Source organism: Plecotus auritus, assembly GCF_963455305.1.
Source record: "Plecotus auritus genome assembly, chromosome: 3".
In the NCBI taxonomy this organism is placed as follows: domain Eukaryota; kingdom Metazoa; phylum Chordata; class Mammalia; order Chiroptera; family Vespertilionidae; genus Plecotus; species Plecotus auritus.
The window spans coordinates 29902746-29925090 of NC_137772.1; the positions used below are offsets into that span (position 1 = coordinate 29902746).

Sequence of the window (22345 nt, forward strand, 5' to 3'; positions counted from 1 at the left end):
GAAAATCAACCCGTGGGTATGATCATTCTTTATTCAGACATCTGTCTTCCACTTATGCCCAGATGTATTCTTTCCTAGGGCTGCTGTAATAAAATCACCACAAACTTGGTGTCTTAAAACAACAGAAATTTATTTATTTACAATTTTGGAGGCCAGGCATGTGAAATCAAGGTATTTAGGAATCTGTTCCCTGCCTCTTCCAACTCCCCGTGGTTGCTGGCATACTTTGGCTTGTGTCTAATCTCTAATTTTTCACATTGCCTTCTCTCCATCATAAATCTCCCTCTGCCACCTTCTTATATAGACACTTTAGCCCAGATACTCTTCCCATCTCAAGGTCATTAACTTCATCAGGGTTCCATCCACATGACCAGTGATAGGCAAGGCCAGGGGGTCAAAACCACATGACCAGCCATACACTAGGGGAGGAAAGGTCACCCTGGGGGCATGGTCCTTGTTTTCTCAGTTTTGCCCATTGTTAGGCACCAGGGCTTTCCTTGCTGGTGACCTTTTGTACCTGGCCCATCATCCTTGCTCTGCTCAGGCCTCTCTACCTGCCTACCATATGAGGGCTCTGACTTGAGTTTTTTATATTACTATAAACATGAACTACCTTGTGCTTTATATGCCTTGTTTCTGTACTGAAACAATTACATATTTTATACCAGTACAGTTTGCTAAGATTGGAAGTACACTTTATCCATTAGGTCTTCATGCCCTAGTTCCTCTTTACTGAGTTTGTGACGCTTTGGGAACATCCAGTGCAGCTGACATGTGGATCTGAACTTCACAAGGGTTCACATGGGCTGAAGATAATCAGTTCACTCACACCTAAGAGATAAGATGAGGGAGAGAGAAGTAATGAGTCGGATTATCCAAGGAGAGAGGAGGACATTCAGGAGACTCTGTATGTGTCACAGAAAATAAGGAAGACAATATTTGAGAGTATTCAGTGCTGCTGAAAGGTGAAAAGATACAGAAACACTGAAATGTGGCCTTGAATTGGGCATTGAAGGGAGCTGATGAGTCTATTGTGACCAGTTTTAATAGAGCAACAGGGATGAAAACTAGATTGCCTGAATTGAAGAGATTAAGTGGAAATAAGAGTTGCAGGAACATCTCTCAGAAATTTGGCTTAAAAAGAGAGGCTGAGGAACAAAGTTGATGACTGAATTGCAGAAGTGGGGTTGGGAGAGATGCACCTGTTTGAAGCCTGTTAGGAAGGAGCCAGTAAAAGAGATGTTACTGCAGAAAGGGAAGATATCAGAACCAGTGAGGGCTTAGCCTTGCAGAGATGCGACACTCCTTCCCTTACCATCAGAGAGAAGGAAAGAGTAGATGCCAGTGCAGATGCATTTTAGGGAAGATGGCAAAAAGTTAAAGGAGGTTCATGAATGAAGGCTCTGCTGATGTTTGAGATGATGACTCTCCCATGGCTGTAATTTGTGCTGTTATTTTCCCTGTTAGTGCTGGATTAGTCACATACAAATAGAGAAGGCTGTGCAGTTCAGGAGGGTTACACTTTTTTGTTGGGTTAATTTGCATACTCACCCCTGATTGGCTGGTGGGCATTGCAAAGATACAGTCAATTAGCATGTTACTCTTTTATTAGGTAGATTTTTTTTTCTTTACTCTGGGTGGTATTGAGTATGAGAGTTTATAAAGAACCTTTAATGTTCTCTCTTTTCGATTGTAGCTTCTCAGTCCATTGTTACTTGTGGGTTCAAAATGGCTCATCCTATCTAATAAAGAGGGAATATGCTAATTGACCATCATTCCGTCACAAAGATGGCTGCACCCACAGCTGAGGCCAAGTTCCTATAAGGAGCCTTAACGAGCAATCAGCCAGGGACCTGAGGCTATGCCCGCCCCCACCCCTGTGGGGCTTGACAGCAGACCTCAGGCTGCGCCCCCCCCCACCCGGCAGAGCTTGACAGGGGACCTCAGGCCACGCCCCCTGCCCCGGCGCCAGGCCAGGGGACCTGAGGCCATGCCCCCGCCTGGTGGGGCTTGACGGGGGACCTCAAGGTGCGCTTCCCGTCCTGGTGCTGGGCTAGGGGACCTCAGGCCGCGCCCCCCCACCAGGTGGGGCTTAACAGGGGACTTTAGGCCACGCCCCCCACCCCAGCACCAAGCCAGGGGACCTCAGACCACACCCCCCGCCCAGCAGGGCTTGACAGGGGACCTCAGGCCATGCCCCCCGCCCCAGCACCGGGCCAGGGGACCTGAGGCTGCGCCCCCCTGCCTAGCTGGGCTTGACAGGGGACCTCAGGCCATGCCCCCCACCCAGCGGGGTTTGATGAGGGACCTCAAGGTGCACTCCCAGTGCTGGTTCAGGGGAATTCCGACCACGCCCCCTGCCCCAGCACCAGGCCAGGGGACCTGAGGCTGTGCCCCCCTGCCTGGGTGGGCTTGACAGGGGACCTCAGGTTGTGCCCCCCACCCAGCGGGGCTTGACAGGGGACCTCAAGGTGCACCCCCATTGCTGGGTCGGGGGAACTCAGGCCACGCCCCCCACCCAGCAGGGCTTGATGGGGGACCTGAGGCTGCGCCCCCCTCCAGGTGCTGGGCTGGGGGACCTGAGGCTGCACCTAGCCCTGCCTGGCAGGGCTTGATGGGGGACCTCAAGGCATGCCCCCCGCCCCGGTCTGGGCTGGGGGACCTCAGGCCATGCCCCCCGTCCTGGTGCCGGGCCAGAGGACCTGAGGCTATGCCCCCTGCCTGGCAGGACTTGACAAGGGTGGGACTGGCCGGGTCTGGATCTAGCCCAATGGGTGGGGGCGGGGGGGCAGTGGGGTCTGGGTCTCACACGATTTTGCGGTGCATGTGGGTGGGCAAGGACTTGACTCTAGGTCCCATGGTGTGCCCCAGACTCGGACAGGAGGAAGGTTTTCATATACATTTTACTAATTTTCTTTCATCTCTGACACTTCTATTATAGGGAAAGGGCAAATAGCAATATTAAATTATTTCCTCTAATTAATCCCCTTTTAATGTGCATGAATTTTGTACACCAGGCCACTAGTATAAGTAATAGACTCCATTAAAGGCATTTATGCAGCAAGAGTCTCTTGAGTCTTGAGTTAGGCATCTACTCTCCACAGTTATCTAAGTGCAGCCTCATGGACATTAGCTATGTCATAGGTGTGGTAGTTTTTTAGGAAATCTGAGTTTTTCCAAAAGAATGTCCAATTTACAGCATGGGCTTTGTGCCTTGATTTACCCCTTATTCTAATTTGGTGTTTTATCATTTTTGTATTTGAGGATACATTTAACCATGTCCTGATAATGATGAAATGCATCCTTATTTTTAGTAGCTCTCATAATTATTCAGTAGTTAAATTAACTATTGCAGCCACAGTGAAGAATTCCCAGAGTCTGTCAAGAGACTGGCTAAGGATACATGTCTTGGATATTAAATAATATAAAGTCTGTAACCTAAGTATATTTGAACTGAACTTGGAAGTGTTTTGAATGAAAAGAGGACTCACTATTGGTGTGCTGTCTTCTGTTTACACACATGTAGACTGCCCCCCCCCCCCTTGGACAAGACAGAGTGAAAGGCAGCAAGAGGAATATGAGGCGTTTCTCCCCTTGCTCTGCTACCTGGGAAACTGTCTGAACCTCCCACTTCCTCTTTTGAAAGATGAGGGTTGAATGGCACTGATCTCCTCTTTTTCCATCTCAAAGTAAATGAAGTCTTTGCTGCGTCTAATAGGTCCAAGTCCTTTGAAGAAAAATGTTCCAACTTCATTCCTATGTTGTTATGCACCCAAGTTATCCTTTTCTTCAGTATAATTTGCTGTTGTGGTTTTATATCTTAGAGACGCGTTCGTGTTTTCTTTATAGCACCTTACTCAAAATTAAGAAAATCCTGAGGAGGAGTGGCCTTTTTTTGGATCCTTGTCACAGTGGAACAGCTTGATTCCAAGGAGCATAGATGTGATGCCAGAGCTAGGGGGCCTAGGGAGGCAGTCTGTGCTGCCTTTGTCATTGTCACCAAGCCTCTAAAGCAGCCTTCTGCCTCCCCATCCAGCACCTCACACACACCAGCATCACACTACTGGGAAGCGGAATCATAGAGTTAGGCAAATAACAGCTGCTTCAGTCACTGGTGTAGATGGTTTTCTATAACTGGCTCTCGTCCCCCTTCCATGTATTAAATGGTTGTGGAAATAGTTATATTTATTTCATTAATGAAAAAGGTATGAGTACTCCAATATCTAAACTAGTGAAACTACAAGACCATAAGAGAAATTTTAATCATATCCTGTTTTAAATAGGCTATAAATGTATAATGTTTAACTGTGGAAAAATGCAGTTCAGTGGTGTGTGTTTCTGTTTCACAAAATGCTGCTTCCCCTGCGCATTCTTCATCGCCACACAGGATGGCCGCCCAAGGGGCTTGGGAGCAGCTGGCCAAATCCCTCAGGCATTTTAGGGCTTTGGTCATTGTCTGAACTCAAAATATGGAATTGAATGAAAAGAAAAATCCCATCTTGTTTTCTGTCTTTACAGGCTCTCTACAACTCCATCAAGAATGAGAAGCTTGAATGGGCGGTGTAAGTATGCTGGCTGTCAGCCTTTTAGTAAATGAGCTGCTTGCTCTTTCCTTACTGTCTTCCTTTATGCCTTGGGATCCTAGAGAAGGATTAACTATGCATGCGCAGTTCTCATTTTACACTAGTGTCTTGCTCACTTTGTTTAAAACCTTAAGTATCCCGTGTCTTTTTCTTGGTACCCAGCATGCTCCTATTCTAAGAGAAACTAGCATTCTGAAAGAAAATCTGATAAAATTACGTACATTCCAAAGTCCAGTACAAATGATTTTGGTACCATCCACTTATTTTATTCTCTCTGTCCTATCATCATAGATCAAGGCTTTCCACTCCTATTTCCTGTGATATTAGTTATACCAGGATACTGATAGATAAGTTTGATCAATGATAGATTAAAATAAGCTAAAAAAAATGTTTAACTGTAGAACTTCCAGAAGCTTATACAATGACAATATATATTGTGGATCTCCAAGAGAAAAATACAATTTGAAATGTTTCCTGAACGTGTTTGACAGTAAAATGTCATGTTTCAAAGTACATCCTTTGTGGGATACTGTTCTGTATTAATTATACCTCTGTATAGACCAACGATACCACTTTTGTTAAATTTTCATTGATCAGTGCAGCAGTCAATGATTTTTTTATTGTTGACACTGTAACAGACATCTCCCATTTCCACCCCCTTTGCCCACCTGCACCCAGCCGCTGCCCTCCCCCTCCCTTTCCTGGCAGTGGTTAAGAATTCAATCTTTACAAAATTATTGAAGTCTCTTTACTAAATTTTTAATGAAGTTGTCAAGAAGTTAGGTCAAATACATTTTTAATTAGAGCTATGTGTGAATTTTGTTTTTTTATTTTCACTCATATTGAGCATTCACAAATATTTTTCTATAGTGCAGTCTAACATAGCAACCTGCAGTGAACTTGTTTACAGAATCATAATGTGGGGGATAATTCTTATTCGTTCATATACACATTGGGGAAAAGTAGCTTAGCAATTGACTGCCTCTCCCGTGTAATATGCTAGAAAGAACGGAAAATATCAATATCCCTTGAATTGTTTCCATTAATTGTAAGGTCATATGGTACTGTTTGAATTAGGGATTCAAAGTATAAATTGAGACTCTAGTATATGTGATAACTTATATGTTTGTATGTGTATATAGATATCACGAGCTTCACTTAAAGCAATGTATCATTTTAGGGAAAACTCAGTGAGATTAATAAGAGTTCATGGTCTGAGATCCAGAGTGATCTCTCTTTAATAAAAGTGGGTTTCCTAGAAAAGTTTCATAAATGATGTACGTAGAATCCAGCTGAAATAGTAAAGGCATATCCTGACCTCTGCAGAATATCTACTCAAGAGAAAACTAATAAAAAATGAAGTAGCTATAAGCATATTCACACTAGGGGAGAGAATAGTTTAAGGATTTTTTTTTATAAAGTTGTTTTTAAAAACAAATATACTGTTGAGGATCTGTATTTGTAAAGCTAGATTTTTGCCCTATTGAATTTGTTACAGTAGGCTTTATTTACATTTATGTGTTGTGGCAATTTGGCACAAGAAAGCTTGATCTTGGGCCCTATCCATGTGTGGGGAGTAGAACTGGATTTTTCTATCGCCTTCTTGTCAAGTCAACAGAGCATCATGTTCAGGAGCCCAGACCCCAGAATCAGATAGATTTGGGTTTGAATTCCAGCTCAGCTACAAAGATCCTGCTACAAAATTTATAGAATAATAGATACTTGCATGGGAGGTATCTTGATGTTGATTTTAGAACCTTAGAAGAAATTGAATTATAAAATCATGGAATGTTATAACTGGTGGGACCTCAGAGATTTTTAGTTCATTGGTTCTCTAACTGGGTTCCATGGAGCCCTAGGAGATAGATGGCCAGGGGCCTCCGTAAGTGATGTGTGTGAGGGGAAAGGGGAAAGAGAACAGGAACTCAGTTCTATCTCCCACAAGCATCATGCCTCTTTCAACTGACCAAAGCAGCTCCACTGTTAACTTGTTAAAATACATATTTGGAGTTCTACTTACTGTTTCTCCTCTTACCTGACTGGGGTGGCTCAACAGTTGAGCATCTACCTATGAACCAGGAGGTCAGGGTTTGATTCCTGGTCAAGGCATATGCCCGGTTGCAGGCTGCCCTGGTTGCAGGCTCAGTCCCCATTGGGGAGCGTGCAGGAGGAAGCCAATCATTGATTCTCTCTCATCATTGATGTTTCTATCTCTCTCCCTCTCCCTTCCTGTCTGAAAACAATAAAAAAATATATATTTTAAAAATATACATATATATATGTATATATTTCTCTTCTTAAAGATATCTGTACTTAAATTTTGTTTTGAAAAGTACTACTTCAGTCCAGTGTTCTCATTTCATGTATGAAGGAAATGAAGTAAAAGCATTCCTGAACAGACCAGAACTTAGTGTCATGGCAGAGTCAGGATTTGTTCTGCAGGTGCCCTGGGTCCCATGGCAGCACCACGTTGCCTCGCTTCTCTGTGACCACATACTCAGAATGTCTTGACTGGGCAGCGATCGTGTCTGAACGTCTCTATGCCAGCTTCTGATACAGTGTGAATTAAGAGAGTTTTACACTGAGCGGCCAGATTATTATGATCTCTGAACGCATAATAATCTGGCCACTCAGTGTGTGTGTGTGTGTGTGTGTGTACACACACACACACATATATATATATTAGAGGCCCAGTGCATGAATTCGTGCATGGGTGAGGTCCGGCCAGCCTGGCCAGGGGGAGGGGACATGGGCGGTTGGCCGGCCTGCCTGCTGGTCGAATTCCTGGTCGAGGGGACAATTTGCATATTAGCCTCTTATTGTATAGGATATACACTGAGTGGCCAGATTATTATGTGTTCAGAGATCATAATAATCTGGCCACTCAGTGTATATTAAATTTTTGATCTCATTAAATGTTCCTAGAATTTCTAGTATTCTTCCCCCAGGCAGGTTAATTCATTCATTCGTTCATTCCACAATCAGTCTTTAAGCAGCTGCTTCTGTGCCTGGACCGTGCTGTGCCCTAGATACAAATATGAAAAGACAGCTTCTCTGCCTAATGAGAACATGGTGTGAGGGTGGGTGGGAGGGGGTGGACGGTACAAAGAGGAAAACTTAAGAACCATAGTGAAGAGTGCAATGAGCTAAGCCGCCTCGCCGAAGGTCTCAGCTCCCTCATGCAGGACAATGACCATTTCTTCCCCAGACCCTTAGCTCAGTTGTTCATTATTCAGAAAGCATCTATTTGCTGAACTACTCTGTACTAGGCAGTATGCTGGAAATACGGAGAGAACAAAAGTATGTAAGGCATTAAGGCATTTTCCCTGGCCTTAAAAATGTTATAGTTTAATGCAAATGATAGGGGAGGAAGGTAAGCAGTAGTTTCTCTCTGATTAGGATGGGGTGGGGTGAGGTGAGTGGCAGTGACTATAAGAGCTTGCATTGTTAGAATTGTTAAAATTAGCTACATGAGGATCTTCAGGGAATATGACAATTAACAGGAAAGGGAAATAAGTGCAGTATTATTAATTAGGAAAATTAACTGTCTTCTCTTATTTATTGCTGTTATTGTACATTAGTATTTAGGAATTGCAAGAAATCTTTCTCCCCGTGTTTTTTTAAAATGTTAAAAATTTATGTATCCAGCCTCACTTTAATTAAGACACAATAACACTAGTTTTAAATACTGTACTTCTGGACTCCACCTTCTCCCCCGCTTCCCTCAACTTCCGGGTCGCTAAGGCGTTTGCTTTGCTTGTATTATGCACAGTTATTCTCTTTATCTCTGAATAAACATTTTTATAACCTTGCATCATGGAATAATCTTTGCTATTTTATATTACCCTATAACTCATTTTACAAGAGCAGTTTATAATCTTTATCACCTTTGCTTCTAAATTAAATTGTTTTCTGTCTGCCCTCACATATCAAACTGTCCTGGCTAATTAGGTGAGATGGTGTCACTTTGGGATCTTTCTGCCTTTCAGATCACGTGTTCTGAAAGCCCAGAGCTTTAAAAAGTGTGGTTTTAAATGCCAACAGTTCATTGTTTGATTTCTTTATCCTTTTGTTTTTTGTTTAGGAAATTTTGTTATGGCTGGTTTTTTTCCGGAGACCAATGCTGCCATTTATTGGCTGGCTTTAGGAAGCAGGGAGAGCTCTCTGAATATTTCCTCCCTCTTCGCCATTATTATGTGTAATGCTGCCTGGGAGTGTGAGAGAGTGTACCTGTGTGTACATCTCTGTGTATTGTTAGAGAATGACACATAAAGGCAATGCAGTGACTAGTACTTGTTATTTCACACGGCGGTTTAATTTTTTATCCAATCAAGGGTCTGAATCTGAAATTGACAACTACTTCCAGAGTCTCTTTGCTATGCAGTCTCGGGCGGGGGTGGGGGGTATTTTTCCAATGAAAGAACCCTTTAGAACTTTTACTTCCATTACGTAGTCCCTTTTCATATTTTATATAACTCATTGTTGACTCTAATTTTATTTTAAGTGATAATATATATCAATTAAAATGTAGTCTCAAGTGTTGCTCTACAGAGAATGGCCATCTCAAAAGTCCTAGTTAAAAAAAAAAAAAACTCAGTCCTAGTTAAAAGAAAAACAAGCAAGAGTTTTTCTTTTAACTAGGATTGAATCATATGAGCCAACTTTAGCTAATGAGTGTAATGTATTGCTTTACATTTAAGTTTTCTTTACCATTTCCTCTTTGTTATAATTCTCCCTGATCTTTTCTTTGCCAACATCAGAGCCCTTCAGGAAGAAAAATTAAAATTCCCTTTCTATACCTTTTATATTTAACCTTGTATCTTAAAGAAAAGGGCGCTTCTTTGTCTTATTTTAAAATATTTTTACCTTGAGGTGAAATTATTTTATTTCCATAGAAAAAGATAAATCATGGTAATTCATTTTTACAGTGATTAATTCTGTTAAATTACTTCATTATCCTAATGCCCTAGTGAATTTAGATATATGAAATTGTTAATCAGGATAGTGTTTCTTGATAGCAGATATAGATCAATGAAAACTTTCTTACTCAAGTCATTTTGGGTTTAGATATTTTTGTGGCATTTTGATCCAAGAAGTGCGAAAGTAATTCTCATTTTAAACTTCCAAATAGCCACTTGTAGGTTGATAATTACTACTGAGAAAACTAAGACAATGAGAAATTGCTAAAAGTTGGGCAGTGGTTGCAGATATAATGAATATAGTAAATATATAAAGAAAAATTTGAGTGTGTGGGGAATGAGGTAGGAGGGTTGGCATTAGGGAAGTTATTGGTAGAAAGAGAACTAACCATGGAAAAATAATAAAACATTAAGATATTTGACTATAAAGAATGAATAAAACTCAGTTCTGTTTTTGAGGTGCTCATATTATTAAACATTTTCTAGGTATGCATTGTGCCTCATGGAAATACTAAAAAAAAAAAATAATATAGAGTAAGATTTAACATTCCCACCATTGTTTCTATACATTAGATTATTCTCACATGTCTAACGTGGAAAATATAATACATCATGGTGGACTCTTGGTAAAATTCTAGTGTTAATATTACATGGAATTCACAAATTTAGAAGACAAATTTAGGAGACAATCTATATGGATAATAAGTAAGGGTACATCTAAATATATGTAGTGGATGTGTAAAGGATATTATTAGTTTGATTGTTCTGTTTATAAATTCAGTGAAATGCATTAAATATTCAACAGAGAAAAACAAAGAGAGAAATTCCCTAGTTATGAAAAATGATCATTAACTTGGAGATTTTGAGTTAAAGAATTGATATCACTTAAAAATTCATTAGCTAAAAATGATACTGAATGTGGATCAATCACCTGGGTTTTGGTGTTTAAAGGAAGAAAAGATTTAAGGGTTTAGAATTAGGGGAGATTTTCTCACACATATCTATGAAATGTCATTTTATTAAGAATCTGAACCATAGCTCACACTTAATTTTTAATCTCTAAGTACCTAGTTTTCTTGGCCATCTCAAGTATGCTGAACTCAGGTATACAGGAAGAGGAAACAAATTTGCCATCCAATTCTTAGCTTTAAAAGTGTAAGTTTTAAAAAAGAAAGTGTGCTTTCTCTATGAGTGGTATCTCAAAGCTGAGATTGAGATGGATACTTAGAATTTTTAAGGATTTTATTGTTACAACAGTTTTAATATCCACAAAGATAATGATGAAAGTAATATAATTTATAAATAATATTATCTTTAACTTCCAAATATACAGAGCAGACAGGTTGGTGAGCAGATGCAATGCTGTTATGTTAGTAGTCTACTTGTCCCAGAGCAGTTTTAGAATCACTGAGGTGCAATGAGTTATGAGGCTGGGATATAAGAAAACTGGTTTTGTTTCCTAATATACTGATTACTTAGAATTTTATATCTTAGCATTTTGTTAGAGAATGACACAAGAAGAAAACATAATATAATTGCTAAATGAAGCATAAAACACATGCAGTGGCTAATATAGTACCTTGAATATTTTAGACCAGCGGTCGCCAACCTATCGGACCTCACAGACCACCAGTAGTCTGTGACTGCTGTTTTAGACAATAGTTATTTGGATTTCATTGAGCATTTTGTATGTGTACATTGTGATATACACACATACATACATTTTCAGAGGTGAGAAAAATTTCGCCTCATACCAATAATACTGGAAGAAATTATTTTTAGTTGCCCATTAAAAATTCCCTAATACCCTGGTTGGCAAACTGCGGCTCACGAGCCCCATGTGGCTCTTTGGCCCCTTGAGTGTGGCTCTTCCACAAAATACCACGGCCTGGGCAAGTCTATTTTGAAGAAGTGGTGTTAGAAGAAGTTTAAGTTTAAAAAATTTGGCTCTCAAAAGAAATTTCAATCGTTGTACTGTTGATATTTGGCTCTGTTGACTAATGAGTTTGCCGACCACTGCCCTAGTATAACTTTTGGAAGCATGTAACATCTGGCTTGACCCCAGTGTACTCCCAACAACTTTTTTAAAAAGCATGTTAACATCTACAGTTAAGTTTTTCTTAGTTTGTAAAGTATGCTACAGTCATTCCACATACAGTCAGATCCTTATTTCAGGAGCCAAGTTACTAGCCTGTTTCTTACTTGCATCTGGCAACGTTCATTAAAGGACTAATGATGGAGCTTGGCATTTTTCATAAAAGCATATTCTGTTTTTTACAGTTAAAATGCCTGTGTCAGAATAAGGTATTTTCAGAAAATAAAATGTATTTTCTGTTTTCATCAGAACTTTTAAATTTATTTTTGATAAGTATCAAAGACAGAAATATATATAATCAGTTTCAGAGAGGAAGAGAGAGAGAGAGAGAGAGAGAGAGAGAAACATCAATGATGAGAGAGAATCATTGATCAGCTGCCTCCTGCATCCCCCCCACTTGGGATTGAGCCCGGGCATGTGCCCTGACTGGGAATTGAACCATGACCTCCTGGTTCATAGGTTGACACTTAGCCACTCAGCCATGCCAGCCAGGCAAGATCCATTTTAAACGCATTCTGCTTTGTGGCATAATATGATGTGATATAATAAAAAACCCATGACAAGTAAACACATTTTTTAATACGTTTATTCTTCACTTTATTTTCTACCTGATCACAGTATTGGAATATTCAACTTAGTGTTCTGTTCCTACAATCAACCACTATGGTCATTTTTTAAAAACAAATTTATTGAGGTATAATTTACCTTTTATAAAATTCACCCATGTAAGTGTCCAATTTTAAAGTTTTGGGTCATTTTGCAGATTTGCGTAACAATCACCACAATCCATCACCCGATTACTGTTATTCCATAAAGATTCATTGTGCTTGTGATTCAGCGTAGCTGTGAATGGCCCCAAAGAGGTCTGTTAGTTACCACTTAACATGGGTCCTACCTGTGTAAGGTTCGCCTGTCTGAGCCTTGGTTTTTCACTGAGATGGTAACATCTACCTTTTTAGGGTGGTTGTAAGATTAGGAAATTAAGGTATTCATGGTTATAATGTTTGGAGGTTCAGGATGGAATTTACTAGTAGTATCTGACTCATACCCCCACTCCTGTCTTTAAATTCTGGCTAGAGGAGTACTGAATCGAATGAAGTCAAATACTTATTTGTACTATAGCCCAAGTGCAAGGTGCCCTGGGAAAGTTAGATGGAGAATACAGTGAGGATCTGAGTGACTGCCAAGCCTGCTGAGCTCAGCCCACCTGACTTGCATATGGACTGAGAAACCAGAATAACAGAAGCAGAGAGAAGCCTGACCCACTGGGTTTGTCACACAGGATGCTTCCCTTCCCCCCACTTTATTACCACCTTACTAAAGGCCTATTGATAGCAGACCCTTCTGCTCAGTACATTGTATCTGACTACCGAGAGGAAATTATAAGGATTCTAAGCATGGTTTGGAGAGAGACAAGCATCAGAACTAGACTCATATATAACAGGGATTTGGAATTATCAGACCAGAAATTTAAAGCAGCTATGATTAATATGCCAAGGACTCTAATGAATACAGTAGACAGCATGAAAGAACAGATGGGCAATGCAAGCTGGCAATGGAAATTCTAAGACAGAATCAAAAAAGAAATGCTAGAGATCAAAAACACTGTAACAGAAGAGAAGAATGCTTTTGATGGGCTCTTTAGTAGACTGGACACATCTGAGAAGAGACTCTCAGAGCTTAAGAATATGTCAATAGACATATGAAAAGATGCTCAACTTCACTAATCAGTAGAGAAATGCAAATTAAAACCACAATGAGATATCACCTTACACCTGTCAGAATGGCTATCATCAATAAATCAACAAACAACCTAGATGAATCTTTGGGACATTATGCTAAGTGAAATGAGCCAGCCACAGATAATGTATGATTCCCTTATATGAGTACATAGAATAGTCAAATTCATAGAGACAGAGTGGGATAGTCATTGCCAGTGGTTGAGGGAGGAGGGAATGAGAAGTTGATATTTAGTAGCTATAAAATTTCAGTCTGGGATGATGAAAAATTCTGGAGATGGTTGGTAGTTTTGGTTTCAGGGCAATGTGAATGTACTTAATGCCACAGAACTGTGCTATGTGTTTAAAAATGGTTAAAATGATGGATTTTATGTTACATATTTTACTACAATACAAAAAAAAAGACATCCTAATAAAATAGTAATATGCAAATTGACCATCACTCCAACACACAAGATGGCTGCCCCCATGTGGACACAACATGGCTGCCACAAGATGGCCAGCAGGGGAGGGCAGTTGGGAGGGACCAGGCCTGCAAGGGAGGGCAGTTGTGGGCGATCAGGCCAGCAGGGGAGGGTAGTGGGGGGGACCAGGCCTGCGGGGGAGGGCAGTTATGGGTGACCAGGCCTTCAGGGGAGAGCAGTTACGGGTGACCAGTCCTGCAGGGGAGGGCAGTTAGAGGCAATCAGACTGGCAGGGGAGTGGTTAGGGGGTGATCAGGCTGGCAGGCAGAAGTGGTTAGGGGCAATCAGGAAGGCAGGCAGGCGAGCAGTTGGGAGCCAGCAGTCCTGGTTTGTGAGAGGGATGTCCTAGATTGGAGAGGGTGCAGGCTGGGCTGAGGGACACACACCCCTGTGCACGAATTTTGTGCACCGGGCCTCTAGTGTATATATAAATGTGACTGCTGGGAGTGCCCTCTTCACTTTTCCTGCCTGGTGAACTTGAACTTATCTTTATTGCCCAACTCCAGTACCACATTCCTAGTGATGAGTTTGCAGGTTGAGTAATATTTCAGCTCTGATCCAGAAAATGTTTCTTTTTAACTGTCATTTCCCACCCCCACGCCCCCAAACACACACAAAAGCCCAACAATTTATTTTCAGTATTTGAATTCCACATAACAGGCCCTTCAGGTTAACTTAATGTTTGAGTTTGGAGGGTGCTAGCTTAACAACTTCGTTATGACTGAAACCCCACTGTAACGAGACTTGCCAGATGGGGTATTTCATGGTCTGCTTAGTGGCTGGGTCACTGTAACAAATTCAGCTTTTGTAAACTTCAGGAAGCAGCTGCTTTCCATTCTTTGTGGAATTACAGTGAAATATAAGACTCGGATGGATTTGTGTGACTCCTTATCTAATATTTTTTGCTTAAAAGTAAAAGCACCTGTCATAAGTAAGGCAGAATGTGGGAAGTTCGTGATTTACAGCTGCCCTTTAGAAAGAACAGAGCAGTGGAAAGGTCCCCCATGGCCAGCACAAGAGCTTTGTCATTCTCCAAGGGAACCACATCGTGGTGGAGTGGGCTTGGACCGCCCAGTGAATGACACACTTGATCACCGAGAGAGCAGACTCGTGTGAGGAATGTTTGGGGGAATTTTGTAGGTGGTAAGGTGGTGAGATGTCTGAAATCTCTGTAGAATAGACTTTACTAGGAATCTTTTCAAGTGTACAGAATATTCATGGATGAGTCATTCTTTTCACAATCAAGACAGAGAGCTCTGCTGGTCTTCTCTATTGTGCTTTAACGAAATCCTTTGTATTATCACTCTGAAAATGCCTCAGTGGATTGGGGTACACAGGAAAGCCCTAGTAAAGGGGCTGTTTTTATAGAAATGAGTTAAATTCATCTATGGAATTATTTTTATCAGTATGCTGTATTAATTTTTATCTGACTTTATATATAGTGGAAACAGCCTCCCCATGGCATTTATGATGTCTATAAAAACAGTAAAACCCCATGGTGATGCAATCAGGAATAATGTAAATTCAGGTTTAACGTGATTGGGTCCCATTCTCTGCCACTTTCAAGTCTCAAATGGAGCCAGGCAAAAGTTCTTGGGACTGAGGAGATGTGGGGAGAAGGGCAGGAATAAAAGGGAAGGGGGCAGGGGGCAGGGGGTTGCAACCAGGGAAGGAGAATTTTCTCACAGTATTGTTTCTGATATCACTTCCATCCGTGAAGTCCCAGCCATCACACACTGATGTGTATTTAAGCCCAAACGCATCATCAGGTGTAGCAAACCTGAATCTCTGTCCAGGGTAGATTTTTACTCTCAGAGCCTGACAAGGTCATTTCATTAACCTTCACAATATCAAGAATATCTGCTTTGCAGGATTCAATATTTTCACTATATGTCAGAGTTTTACTGAGTTGTGCTCTGTTGAACATTTCTCCAATTATCCTACTAGTGGCCTGGTCACAAATCCATGCACATTGAAAGGAAATTAATTAGAAGAAATATTTTAATATTGCTATTCGCCCTTTCTCTATAATAGAAGGGTCAACCAAATTCACAATCAACAATGACAGATCGAAACACATGCGTGTGGATGGCACCAGTGAGAGCTTTATATGTATTGTGCATGCACAAGTCAACTTAGCCTTTTATCCTATCTAATAAAGAGGGAATATGCTAATTGACCCTCAGACTGTCACAAAGATGGAGGCACCCACAGCCAATAAGGAGGGAATATGCTAATTGACTGCCCCACCCTCAAAGATGGCGGCACCCACAGCCAATAAGGAGGGAATATGCTAATTGACTGCCCCACCCTCAAAGATGGTGGCGCTCACAGCCAATAAGCAGGGAATATGCTAATGGACTGTCATGCCCTCAGAGATGGTGGCACCCACAGCCACAGGATGGTGGTGCCCAGTCCCCTCAGCCCCGCCGGGGCGGCAGGCATGCGCCAACAGGCAGGCCTGGCCGCTCCACATGCCTGCCTCCGGAATCCCCCAGTCCCCTCAGCCACCCAGGGTCGGACCGATGCGCAGGCTAGCCTCAGATGTCAGCAGCCAGCCACCCAGGGCCAGCCCGAGGCACAAGCAAGCCTCAGATGGTGGCTGCCCAGTCTCCTAGGGCCGCCCGAGGCTCAGGTAACCAGGGCCAGCCGAGGCTTGCTCTGCCGGCAGTGGCAGCAGCAAAGGTGTGATGGAGCATCACCTTCCCCTGATCGCCAGTTGCCTCCCGCCCCTGAGAGAGGAGGCAGGCCAGGCTGAGGGACCCCCCTCCAGTGCATGAATTTTCATGCACTGGGCCTCTAGTATATATAGAATAAACTTGCTTAATTAGACCTGCTTTCTGATTTAGGTAAACTTTTTCCATCCCAGTGAAGCACCCCAACTTCTCTTTCAGTTAATTGTCAGCAACATAGCAATAAATATCAACACAAAGCAGATTATTGTTGTAGATCACACAGGGAGAACAAAGGGTAAAATATTTTAGCTGCAGCAGTGTTTGTCTATATTCTACACAGTGAGAAAACCTGAAGTCATTTTCAAGGTCCACCATTTCTTCTTTTCAGTCGGGTCAAATTTCTAAGCTTTCTTAATCTCCATTTTCTGGCTAATGAAAAGAAATAGGATTCCACCGAGTTTCCTACCTATCTACTCCAGGACTTCTGTGAGCATCAAATGAGATGAGGCATGGAAAAATGCTTCACAGACATTTGGTTACAGTGTAAAATGTTTCCACTTGGCTATAAAGCAACTGTGTCCCTGGGCTGAAGAAACTCCAAGGAGGCTAGTTGCTAGGGAGCGGAAGCTGGGTGGTGCTATGTGACATCATTACCCAGAGCCCACAGTGACCGTTTCTGGGCTGGACTGGGCTATGGGTCACATTTTGTGCCATGGGGGTCTCGCCAGCATTGGCTGCGATTTGGTGGGGTGTCGCTCCAGGGTGGTGGCGGGGCCTGTGTCCCACTTGAGGGAAGCCGAGTGTTGGTTTGTCAGTGCCAGGTTTGTGGTGCCGGGCAGTGCGCCTCATGGCAGCTCCTGCATTGAGCGTCTGCCCCCGGTGGTCAGTGTGCGTCATAGCGACCGGTCAGATGGTAGGAAGGACACTTAGCATATTAGCCTTTTATATACAGATATATAGATTGTTGTCTTTGGGTTTTAATATTCCAATGTCATAAATATACAAGCATTTCTAACAACAGCCCTGTTTAAAAGAAATGTAATGCATGCCACACATGTAATTAAAAAAATTTAGGAGCTACATTATAAAAGTAAAAAGAAACAGGAAAATTAATTTTGTAATGTATTTTTTATTTAACCCAGAGTATCAAAAATACTACCATTTCAATATGAAATCATTTAAAAAATATTGAAATAGATTTTTTTGTATTAAATCTTGAAATCTGGTATATATTTTTTCACTTACTGCACATCTTAATTAGGACTATCCACTTTTTATTTTTTCATTATTTTAAATTCTCACCTGAGGGTATGTTCATTGATTTTACTTAGAGAGAGGGGAAGAGAGAGAGAGAGAAACAACCATTGGTTGCCTCCCATACACTCTGTGACAGGGGATCTTCACAACCTAGCCATGTGCCCCAACCAGGAATTGAACCCACAAGCTTTCTGTATAAGGACCCTACTCCAACCGGATGAGCCACACCAGCCAGGGCTGGATTATTCACATTTTAAGTTCTCAATAACCTTATGTGACTAGCCTACTTGATAGAACTCCCAATGGCAAAGCTAGAAAAATTTGAACAACAAATTAATAATACTGTTTGATTATAACCAAAGAAAAATTTAAATATCTATTGTCCATACTTATAGAAAAGTTTCAATTAGTAATGTAGGAGAAATGAAGGAGATTAAATCACCATTCGATTACCACAACAGTAATTGTCACACACAAGATTCACTAATAAATACTAAAATTACTGATCAGAAGTTTAAAAAGAAAGAGGATATCTTCATGGTCAAAATATCTCCCCCAAATCATGTAGAAAGAAAAATAATAATTTGACAGTATAGAAATGTGCTGGATACCACCTTACTTAAGTGATCAAGGTTAATGAAACATCTGATGCATTGAGAAGGTACATCATCTATGGCATCCTTCCCAAAAATATGTATCCTCGATCTCATTATGAGAAAACATCAAACAAATCTAAATTGGGGATATTCTACAAAATAACTGACCAGTACCCTTCAAAGTGGCGTGGTCACGACAGACAAGGAAAGACCTGGCTGGAGGAGACGTGAGAACTGAACGCACTGTGGAATAATGGATAGGATCCTGGAACAGAAAAATATTAATGGAAAAAAAAAAAAACTGGTAAAATCTGATTAAGTCAAGTTTAATTCATCATTTTGTAATGTTAATTTCTTTGTTTTGAAACTTTTACTATACCTATATATGATGTTAACATTGGGGGAACGGGGTGATTGGCATATGGGAACCCTATGTAGTATATTTGTAAATCTAAAATTATCTAAAAATAAAAGTAAAAGTAAAATATAGATGTCTTAGAGTCCAGTGTTATTTTTATATATCTCACAATTACTTATCAAATAACAGTGGAGAAAAAAAAAAGGCTATTTTTCTCTAATCACCAAATAGACACTTCTGATGATTATTAATTTTGTGGTTTATTTTAAACATATTTTATTGGTGGTTATTTTGGTTGAAATTTAATAAAAGATTCAATAATAAAAGTGTAACAAACAGTGAAACCAGGGGTAATTCAGAAAATTAAAACGGGAACTGAGACAAATGCTCTGTTACTGTGCTCTGTTTCCGGCAGTATCTCAGAGCTTGTTATCTTTCTTCTGCTCTTCCCTCCTCTGTAGTAAGTGAATGTAGCCATCCATTTTCTCCTTACACATAAAGTGATTACAATCTCAAGCATGGCTGATAGGGTGCCCCCCACTTTCATGACTGTTCGGAAAATAGTAGCTATTAGATGCCAACTCACTGCGCATGGCGCCACCATCCTAACCCACTGGTAGCTTTACCTGGGGTTTTGCTGTATGAGGTTAACCTGGTTATTGGCAGGTATAAATGCTGTTCATTGGGATTTATAATTATTTGTTATATTCTATATGCTTGGTGTTATGCTGCCACATGCATATACCAAAAATCAACATCACGATCTCTGCCAAAGAACTTCCACTCAATTGAAAGAAGACAAACGTGAAGGCACTGTAGTGGGTGGAAAGAGCAGAGGCTTCAGAGGTTTTACAATCATATCCTCACTATCTCTTCCTAATTACTAGGTCTGTACCTTTGGTATTTATTTCAACTCTGAGTCTGTTTCCTTATCTCAATATAGGCTACTAATGTCAGCCATACAAGATTGTCATGATCATTAATATCTGGCACAGAGGAGACACTTAGTAAATGATAGCTGTTATTACATGGTTGTTCTTCAAACTGCTAAACCATTAGAAAACACAATCATTGCCCAGCCGGCATGGCTCCATGGTTGAGCATCAACCTATGAACCAGGAGTTCAGGGTTTGATTCCCGGTCAAGGTACATGCCTGGGTTGTGGGCTCAATTCCCAATGTGGGGCATGCAGGAGGCAGCCAATAAATGATCTTCTCTCATCATTGGTGTTTCTAGCTCTCCCTCTTCCTTCCTCTCTGAAATCAAAAATATATTTTAAAAAGAAAACACAATCATATATTAAATAACTTTGTTCGTTGAAATATTGTGGTAGATGCTCAATCTTGGTGTTTTTTCCCTTTAGAGATGATGAAGAGAAAAAAAAGTCTCCATCAGAAGGTACTGATGAAAAGGCTAATGGAACACACCCAAAGACCATCAGTCGTATTGGGAGCACTACCAACCCATTCTTGGACATTCCTCACGACCCAAACGCCGCTGTGTACAAAAGTGGGTTCTTGGCTCGGAAAATTCATGCAGATATGGATGGAAAGAAGAGTAAGCCTCATTTGTTGTCACTTTCTATTTCATTTATTTTGTCTTTAGGCTCAAAATTTAAAGTGAATTTTTATGAACTAAAGTCAAAGATGAAAGAAAATTATATTATGTTGATCTAGAAAAGTATTTTTATTAAAGTTTGATAAAACCTCTAAACCTAAGACAAAAATCCACTGTGGCACTTGGTCTTCTCCAAGTAGAATTATAAAACTTCAGAAATGGAAGACTTCTTGCTAAATTACCCTTTTCCTACTTTTTGTTCATTTATTCTTGCTTTCAACAAATAATGTTGAGTACCTACTATATGCTAGGCATCAAAAAATATAGTAGTGATTAGGATGGACAAGGTCCCTTCTCCATGGCATTTACATTTCTGGTGGTTAAGGGAGAGGTTGAACTAATAACACAAAGAATAACCAATGAAATAAAATCCCAGACGCAAGGCGGAGAGGGGAGAGAATCAAGAGATCCAAGCACATGTGGAAGAATTGGCCTTTGAGGAAGATGGACAGGTGCAATGTAGGCGAACGTGGCATAGTTGGATAACTGAAGGAGTCCCATCTGACGGCTCTGAAGTATGAGACATGAATATCTACTGATAGTGTTTGAGATTTGAGAGAATGGAGTGTGTTTCCATGTTTAGAATAACGTTTGCAGAGTGAAATAGCAATTTGATATAGTTGAACAAGCTAAGAAAAGCTGATAATGATGCTAAAATTAGCAGGCTCAACCTCTAGGGTGTCCCTGCAGACACAAAGGTGCAGTGCTGCGATGGGCAGTCCCACTGTTTCCATCTGTGGGCACTTTTTCTTAATATAGCAGAGTCTACTAGGTTACAGTCGAGAGAAATATTGTCGTGGAGTGGCTTTGACATTGGCTTATGATGCTGAGCACATTTCTTCATGTTTCCGAGTTCTTGAAGAGTGCCCCCATCACATTTCCTGTGCGTCCTCTACACTAGCCTACTAGACTACTCAGTTTTCTCCAGCAGCATTGTGTCAGGACTCTTGGAGTTGCAGATGACAATAGGTCCAATTAGCTTAGGGAAAAAAAGGCCAGGACACAAATGAAGATGAAGTGTTGTCACTAGGACACTTGAACCATTTCTGTCTCTATATTATTTTGCACATCAGCTTGATTCTTTGAAACAGAGCTCTCTTACATGGCTGGTTACATGACTATTAGCAGCACTATAGAGCATGTGTTCTGTTTTGTCACCAGAAATCATCTTTTTCATCCCACACTTCCAATTTAGCATATTCTGGGGCAAGACTCTGATTTGTATGACTGCGGGGATGGAACATTGTGATTGACAGCACCCACTTGGTTGTGACGGCAAGAGGAAAGTTCCCTCAAGAAGGAATAAGATACCGTTCTCAGAGAAAGGGAGTTCGTGGTAGACAAAGTAATAGACATTCACCTCTTTTTTCCCAGCCTGCACACACACCCTTTCTCCATACGTCAAGTTCAGACAGTGCTTTGCCAAACACAGGACAATCTTTCACTTATAACCACAAATCTTTTCCTTTAAACCACAATATTTCTTTATGAGTATATTCTCTGTCCCCCATGCCACGTCCAGCTGTGGCTTCCATCTCTAAGGCTGAAAGGTGCTGGGTGGTGTTCAGGTGGAGATGTAGCTTACTCTGTAGGCTGAATGAAAAATACAGCAATAACCGACATACCTCAATTCATATGAAGTGCTAGAAGCAAACAGAAAACGATGGTTTTAAAATGCCTGTTCAAGGCAAGGAAAAAAAGGAAGCAAAACAGCCATCACTGATCCAGGGAATGTTACTACATCCTGCTGGGCCAGGAGAACAGAGCTGACCCAGGTGAGCATCTTGTCATTGATCACTTCCCTAATAATGGATTAACATGCTTGATTAACTTATTCCAACGTGTCGCCGGATTCAGTCTATTGATGAAATTTCCTTTGTCCATGTTTTCCTGGGCCACCTCTGAGGGTGATTGGCAAGAATTCCCTAGATGGAGCTGTTCCCTCCGCACTTCACTGAGTGTAGGTTTAAAACCTGGGAGTTTCTCAGTAGTTGAGCCATCACAGACCTCTTGTACCAGGCCACAGGTTTTCCTGCCAGTGA

At 41.1% G+C, this 22345-nt stretch overlaps 1 protein-coding gene across 12 annotated transcripts in view; it reads left to right on the top strand.

Moving 5' to 3' along the window:
- PSD3 (pleckstrin and Sec7 domain containing 3) overlaps nucleotides 1-22345 on the top strand; it is a 532096-nt gene that overhangs the window by 432812 nt on the left and 76939 nt on the right. For all 12 annotated transcript variants that reach the window (XM_080660410.1, XM_080660414.1, XM_080660416.1 and 9 more), the window contains 2 exons: nucleotides 4519-4562; nucleotides 20050-20243. In XM_080660410.1, the coding sequence (XP_080516536.1) occupies nucleotides 4519-4562; nucleotides 20050-20243 (238 nt within the window). The remainder of the gene's footprint in view (nucleotides 1-4518; nucleotides 4563-20049; nucleotides 20244-22345) is intronic.